Source organism: Trachurus japonicus, chromosome 24, assembly GCF_045865225.1.
Source record: "Trachurus japonicus isolate A0001 chromosome 24, Traja_1.0".
In the NCBI taxonomy this organism is placed as follows: domain Eukaryota; kingdom Metazoa; phylum Chordata; class Actinopteri; order Carangiformes; family Carangidae; genus Trachurus; species Trachurus japonicus.
This window is the reverse complement of record NC_140930.1, coordinates 1,928,524-1,936,455: the sequence shown is the minus strand read 5'-3', so window position 1 is coordinate 1,936,455 and position 7,932 is coordinate 1,928,524. Positions and strand designations below refer to the sequence as shown.

The following is a 7,932-nucleotide window of genomic DNA, read 5'->3' as shown; positions in this document are numbered from 1 at the left end:
ATGCACGATTTAAGAATGTTGCTTGACCAAATGTGCTTTTCCTGAATCGTGCTTCACAGTCACCCCTACAGCTTTTGGACAAAATCTTGTAGTGGTGGAGCTTAACCGTGAAGAATTTTATAAATAAGCACAGAATTCATTCAGTTCATTCGCTCGTATTTATTCAGGATGTGACAATGATGGTACTTTTGGGATTTTTTTATCAAGTACTTTTTAGGCTTGTTTGTAGACTGTTTCAATGGGTCATATTCTAGCAGGAGCAGGAAGGACGAGAAGGCAGCAACTTTCAGACATTTTCATGAGCATTCATTTGTTCATTCATTAGCCACACCTCCTCTGAGGTCACTAGGGGTGTGTCCTCCCTTGCTCGACATCAAGTGTTGCATTCACAGGCAGTAGTAATTTAAAACCTGAAACAGCATGCTAAATCACACTAAAACTCCAGATAAATAGCACAGGCTATTAAAAGTCACTAAAATAAAGAAATGCAAAGAAAAGACTCAGTGTGAAACAATGAAACAGTTCTACTGCGCTGTGACATGTGAACCTGTCAGCTGTGTGTGTGTATGTGTGTTAGCGTTAACGTGGTGGTATTATAGGGTCAAAAGTGATTAGTAGGACACTGTGTGAGTGTTGCTGGCTTCTTTTTCTTTTTGATTCTTTGTTAGCCGAGCACCTCCAGACTTTTTTTTTCTTTTTTTGAGTGTGCACGCTCTTCCTTCTTCTTTGGTAATCAGAGGGTCGCATCTACACAGCTCTGATGCTGATTGACCCATGTCAACGCCTCCCCCTTCCTTCTCAAAAAACAACTTCAGATGCAACAAATAGTCAAAATGAGGAAGTGACACATCATAAAAAGACAAAGAGGAGGAGGATGATTCTGTCTCTCTTCAGAGGCTCCGACACTTCACAGCTGAGTGGATGATGGATGAACTCAGGTGGATCAAAGTGTCTTTATGTCTGATTGTGGTTCTTCAGTCCACAGGTAAGAACAAACCCGCACAGACACACACAAAACAAACACACACTATAGATTAAAAAAGTTGCCTCTATCATTGTTGCTGCTCATTGACACCAGTCTGAGTCCTGTCCTCCTGTGTCGATCAGTCTCGGTCTGGTTCTGGTTCTGGTTTTGATTCTGGGAGAGTCCTGCTCAGTCTGCACTTATTCATCAGTCACACACACAGACAAACAAAGACAAACACTGACACACACACACACACACATACAGATCACACAGGTGTGAGCTGTCTCATTTTCCTCTCTCGTCTTCTTCACAGCAGTGACTGGACAAAGTGACTCCTTCTCCTACATCACTGTCAGAGCTGGAGATGACATCACATTTTCCTGCACATACCTGATAGATGGTCAACGTGAGTGTGACAAGACTGAGTGGATCTTTGATCCTTCAACATACACACTGCTGGTCAGACGTGGGAAGATTGTTGAAGAAGACAACCCTACATCAAACAGACTGAGTGTCAAAGAGAACTGTTCTCTGGCTCTAAAGAAGGTCTCAGCTGGAGATGCTGGTAACTTTGAGTGTCGACAGATGAGTTCAGGACAACTTTCTCACTCCACTGTGGTTTATCTGTCTGTAGTCACCAGTGAGTATTTACACTGAAGCATCTCATTGTGATTATTACAGTGATGAAGCTCATTTCTCTCTCATTGTCTCCGTCTCCACAGTGACTGAACATGATGATGGTGATGAGGTGACGTTGACCTGCTCTGTATCAGCTTCTAGAGACGTCACACACACAGTGAAGTGGTTGTATGAGGGCAGAGCTGTGGGTGGAGGAAACACAAACATGACGACATCACAGTCTCATCACTCAGCTACTGTCACGTTTCCTTCCTCTGATCTCAGCAAGACAAAGAATCAGGAATCATTTCAGTGTCAGGTCACTGATGATAGAGGTCAGCGGTTCACCTTCACCACTCCGACCTCAGGTGAGAAACCAGAATTACTAACAACACTCTTCATGACCTTGAAGGTCGTCTTCACCTGTTGGTTCCTGCAGATGGTAAATGAGATCATTTCTTAGTTCCAGATGAAGACACAACCACAACAACCACTGATCCCTACAGGACATCAGAAGGTACTGACAAATCAGCTCTCTCTCCCTCTGCAGTGTAAAGTGTGTGTTTTCTTCTTCTTTTATTTTGACCAAAAATGCTTTTCTGCTTTTTAAAAATGTAAAAGACTGACTGTCCACTATCTGATGAATTTCAGAATCATTTGAGTAATGATTTGAGGCCACTCTATCCTCTGGCTTTTATTTTGAAAGATTTACCTTATCTTCCATGTCACATGACTTCCTGTCCTCATTTTCAAGTCAATAAAAATGAAAAAGGGAATGTGCAATCTTTGGAGCCTTTGGTTGGATTACTGATGTTTCCACTGTTAAAACCCCAAATAAAAAGTGAATCAGTGATATTTTGTTGTTGTTTTTGTTGGAGGATTTGAATCAGAAGAGAAACTGATGAAATGTTTCAGTGTGTTTTTTCTTCTGTTGTTTGCAGCTTTGCTGAGGCTCATCATCGTCTCTGTGGGTCTGATGGTGCTCATCATCACCGTGGTGACAGTCAACGTGTGGGCGAGAACTAAAGGTGAAAACCTCCACAGGTCAAAGGTCAATCAACAAACTGTTTGGATTCAAAATATAGAAAATAAACTTGACTCTTGTTTGGTTTCAGGAAACAAGAAACAGACGAACGACAACGTGAGTTCAACAACTGAAATGTTTCAGCCATAGACTGTAAAAAGAATGGACGTAGCGTCCGTGACGTCACCCATTGGTTTTGGGGAGTCGTTTTTGTGACTCAAATATGGCGGCCTGAACAGCGCCATGTTGGATTGGCCGGCCGAGAACTCGCCCACTGGCCTCCAAGCAGCTGTCCACGGAGCTGCTCGGACCTGTCACTCAACGTTTCCGCGCCCTAATTGGCCAGAGTTTTAACCTAATAACAGTAAAACTGTAGAGTTAAAAAAAAATTCACCCCCCTCAGAGTGTGTGCCGGGGTAGAAACTATCGATTGAGACGAAAAAACGTTCTGACACCAGGCTTTTAACATGTTTACTGAGGATGTAAAATCGGCGATTTTAACACGGGGGTCTATGGGGAATGCTCCCTTCTGACACCAGCCCCCAGAGGAAGAAGAGGGGATTGCAGTTTTTTGAACGCGGAAGTGAGCTTCACTTCTCAGACCCACAACTGCCCCCTTGGTTTCAGCTGATCAGTACAACACAACTACTCAACACCTCACCAATACAATTCACAACATAACCACTCAACACATTAAAACAACTACACAACAGTCAAAGGCTGCAGACTACCACAGAGCAGGAGCTGATGAGTTCATCAGAGAAACTCGGAGCAGCTGAGAACATTCACCTGTTCCTTTTATTCCCACAGGTGAACAATGATGAAGATGAAGACGACGGTGCAGTGAACTATGAAAACGTTAACTAGAGCAGCTAAAGCCTTTAGTACGGTGGCCCAGAGGGACACACTGCTCACTGTCTGCTGGAAGGTGTGTTGTGTTGCTTTGTGTTACGCTGTGTTTGAAGCTCATGTGTCATTTATACAAAGAAACAAAAAGATAATTTTAAAGGAAGGAGGATATCTTTTCTTTTTGGACAAATGTTTGTTTAGTTTTCAAGTTGTTGATTTTTCTTTTTTCTATATGTTTGTTTTAATGGATTAAAGAATTTGTCAAATAAAGTGCCCTATGTCAATGTTTCATATGTTTGCCTCATCTTTGTTATTTATCATTAAATAAGATGCTGATTCATTCTGCTGACGGAAATTTAGCAACTTAGAGAGAGAGAAAAGAGGAAGTGATAGATAACAAACAGGAAGAGATAACACAGCCTCACTTAGACTCTGAGAGGACACACTAAGACACAATAACTGAATACAGTTATTACTACTGCTACATCATTACAGCTATTTAGTTTAATTTTCATTTCATGAGTTTTATCAACTGAACTAACAATAAAAGTTGTGAAAGAGTTCAAGTACTGCACTTCACTAAGCTGCAGGTTTTTCCACATACAGCACAGCTTTGCAGTACTGGTTGGGGTCAGGCAATTTGGGACAAATTTAGGCAACAAGAATGTCGGCAAATCAGTTTAACTCTCAGAAAGCAATGGTTGCAAGTGTTACACTTTCTTTACATTTTTGAAAAGTTGTGTTAATGACTGTTATGGGCAAGTGTGTATAAGTAGTAGTATAATGCTGTGGCTTGTGGGAAAGCAGTATTGTGAATGCCTAGCTGCTAATTTGCCTTGTTTTTTTAAGCTCCACTTGACTTGCCCCAGTCTCTGTCAATGAGACACGGTCACGCCCACATAGATGACAAAAGCGGCTGGTAGTCAAGCCAGCTTCCCAAGACAGTAGCACACTGCAGCCAACAGAGGGCAGCAACTTACAAGAGGCAGCATCAGATCCCTGATGAGCGCTGCTTGCCTTGCTCAGCCTGACCACATGGCCACTGCTTTAAATACACCTTGCTGCTGACACTCATGTACTAATACTACAAAGGATATTTCAACCTTAGTGTCTTGGTGCTTCTACCTAAAGGCAAGGCAAGGCAAGGCAAGGCAAGGCAAGGCAAGGCAAGGCAAGGCAATTTGTATAGCCCGTTTTTACAAACAGTTTGTCTCAAAGGGCTTTACATGGCATCATAACAACATCCTCTGTCCTTAGACCCTCACATCCACTGAGGAAAAACTCCATGGAAAACCCTTTTAACGGGGAAAAATCTGAGAAACCTCAGGGTGAGCAACAGAGGAGGGATCCCTCACCCAGGACGGACAGACGTGCAATAGATGTTGATACAGACAAGAAAACAGTTTATAACACAGAATCGAGAATGAACTGAATCCTTCCGACATAATGTCACTGTCCTTCCTGTGCAGGCCGATCCTGAGGACGGTGTCTCCTACAGCTCTGTCAGCTACATCAGCAAGAAGACGGCTGAAGTTAAGGCGAGCTGTGAGACTGGTTGGTGGTGATTAACCTATGGGGGTGGGGGGTTACTATGTACTTATGTTATGTTAATGTGGTGGCAATCGGAGGGTCACAACTGCACGGTTCTGATGCTGATGCTGATGCTGTCTGACCCATGTCACTAGAACACCTCGCCCTCACTTCTCAAGAAACAACTTCAGACGCCACAAATGGTCAAAATGAGGAAGTGACACATAAAATCATAAAAAGACAAAGAGGAAGAGGACGGTTCTGTCTCTCTTCAGAGGCTCCGACAGTTCACAGCTGAGTGGATGATGGATGAACTCAAAGTGTCTTTATGTCTGATTGTGGTTCTTCAGTCCACAGGTAAGAACATTTATGTTGTCAGACTGCATTACACACACAGACACACACTTACACAAACACTGAAACAGACACACACACAGATCACGCAGGTCTGAGTGGCTTCATTTTTCTCTGTCGTCTTCTTCACAGCAGTGACTGGACAAAGTACCTCCTTCTCCTACATCGCTGTCAGAGCTGGAGATGACGTCACTTTGTCCTGTACATACCTGATAGATGGTCAACGTGAGTGTAACAGGACTAGCTGGATCTCTGATGGTTCAAGATTCACACAGCTGGTCAAATGTGGGAGGATTGTTGAAGAAGACAACCCTACATCAGACAGACTGAGTGTCACAGAGAACTGTTCTCTGGTTCTAAAGAAGGTCTCAGCTGGAGATGCCGGTTATATTGAGTGTCAACAGATCAGATCAGAAGCAGTTTATCACTCCACTGTGGTTTATCTGTCTGTTGTCACCAGTGAGTATTTACACTGAATCATCTCACTCGTTGTGATTATTACAGTGATGAAGCTCATTTCTCTCTCATTGTCTCCATCAGTGACTGAACATGATGATGGTGATGAGGTGACGTTGACCTGCTCTGTATCAGCTGATAGGACGGTGAGACACACAGTGAAGTGGCTGTATGAGGGCAGAGCTGTGGGTAGACGAAACACAAACATGAAGTCAGCTACTGTCACGTTTCCTTCCTCTGATCTCAGGAAGACAAAGAATCAGGAGTCGTTTCAGTGTCAGGTCATTGATGATGAAGGTCATGTGTTCACCTTCACTGCTCCGACCTCAGGTCAGAAACCAGAATTACTAACAACACTCTTCATGAGTTTGACGGTCGTCTTCACCTGTTGGTTCCTGCAGATGGTAAATGAGGTCATTACTTTGTTTCAGGTGAAGACACAACCACAACAACCACTGATCCCTACACGACATCAGAAGGTACTGACATATCAGCTCTCTCTCCCTCTTCAGTGTAAAGTGTGTGTTTTCTTCTTTTATTTTAATCAAAAATGCTTTTCTGCTTTTTAAAAATGTAAAAGACTGACTGTCCACTATCTGATGAATTTCAGAATCATTTGAGTAATGATTTGATCACTCCATCCTCTGGCTTTTATTTTTAAAGATTTACCTTATCTTCCATGTCACATAATGGGGAATGTGCAATCCTTGGAGCCTTTGGTTGGATTACTGATGTTTCCACTGTTAAAACCCCAAATAAAAAGTGTATCAGTGTTATTTTGTTGTTGTTTTTGTTGGAGGATTTGAATCAGAAGAGAAACTGATGAAATGTTTCAGTTTGTTTTTTCTTCTGTTGTTTGCAGCTTTGCTGAGGCTCATCATCGTCTCCGTAGGTCTGTTGGCGCTCATCATCACCGTGGTGACGGTCAATGTGTGGACTAGAACTAAAGGTGAAAACCTCCACAGGTCAAAGGTCAATCAACAAACTGTTTGGATTCAAAATATAGAAAATAAACTTGACTCTCGTTTGGTTTCAGCAAACAAGAAACAGACGAATGACAACGACAACACCACCAATGATCACAATAACCACAACGTGAGTTCAACAACTGAAGCGTTTCTTTGTCCCAGTTCAGCTGATCAGTACAACACAACTACTCAACACCTCACAACTACACTATTAACACAACTACACTACACAACATAACCACTCAACATTAACACAACTACACAACCAGTGCAGACTACCACAGAGCAGGAGCTGATGAGTTCATCAGAGAAACTCGGAGCAGCTGAGAACATTCACCTGTTCCTTTTATTCCCACAGGTGAACAATGATGAAGATGAAGACGACGGTGCAGTGAACTATGAAAACGTTAACCAGAGCAGCTAAAGCCTTTAGTACGGTGGCCCAGAGGGACACACTGCTCACTGTCTGATGGAAGCTGTGTTGTGTTGCATTGTGTTACGCTGTGTTTGAAGCTCATGTGTCATTTAAACAAAGAAACTAGAAGATCATTTAAAAGGAGGGAGGATATTTTTTCTTGTTGGACAAATGTTTGTTTACTTTTCAAGTTGTTGATTTTTCTTGTTTCTATATGTTTGATTTAATGGATGAAAGAATTTGTCAAATAAAGTCCTTTATGTCAATGTTTTATATGTTTGTTTGTTTGTTTATATGTTCTGTTATTTATTATTAGATAAGATGCTGATTCATTCTGCTGATGGAAATTTACCAACTTAGAGAGATAGAAAAGAGGAAGTGTTGTACAGCAAACAGGAAGAGATGACACAGCCTCACTTAGACTCTGAGAGGACACACTTAGACACAATAACTGAACACAGGTGGATTAAAATGTGTTTTTCTCTGATCCTGGGGCTCACTAATTCACTTTACTGCTGCTACATCATTACAGCTATTTAGATTAATTTTCATTTCATGAGTTTTATCAACTGAACTGACAATAAGAGTTGTGAAAGAGTTCAAGTACTGCACTTCACTAAGCTGCAGGTTTTTCCACATACAGCACAGCTTTGCAGTACTGGTTGGGGTCAGGCAATTTGGGACAAATTTAGGCAACAAGAATGTCGGCAAATCAGTTTAACTCTCAGAAAGCAATGGTTGCAAGTTGTGT

At 42.1% G+C, this 7,932-nt stretch overlaps 1 protein-coding gene and 1 long non-coding RNA gene across 2 annotated transcripts in view; both read left to right on the top strand.

Annotated features, from left to right (window-relative positions):
* The first annotated feature begins 2,487 nt into the window (after positions 1-2,487).
* On the top strand, positions 2,488-3,530 carry LOC146961097 (uncharacterized). Its single transcript, XR_015035247.1, has 3 exons — positions 2,488-2,613; positions 2,701-2,726; positions 3,420-3,530. It is a non-coding gene; the product is annotated as an uncharacterized LOC146961097 (long non-coding RNA).
* Positions 3,531-5,293: 1,763 nt separating this feature from the next.
* Positions 5,294-7,932, top strand: part of LOC146961085 (uncharacterized) — an 80,597-nt gene continuing 77,958 nt past the window's right edge. The window contains exons 1-2 of the mRNA XM_085771657.1: positions 5,294-5,345; positions 5,475-5,801. Coding sequence (XP_085627783.1) covers positions 5,294-5,345; positions 5,475-5,801 — 379 coding nt within the window. The remainder of the gene's footprint in view (positions 5,346-5,474; positions 5,802-7,932) is intronic.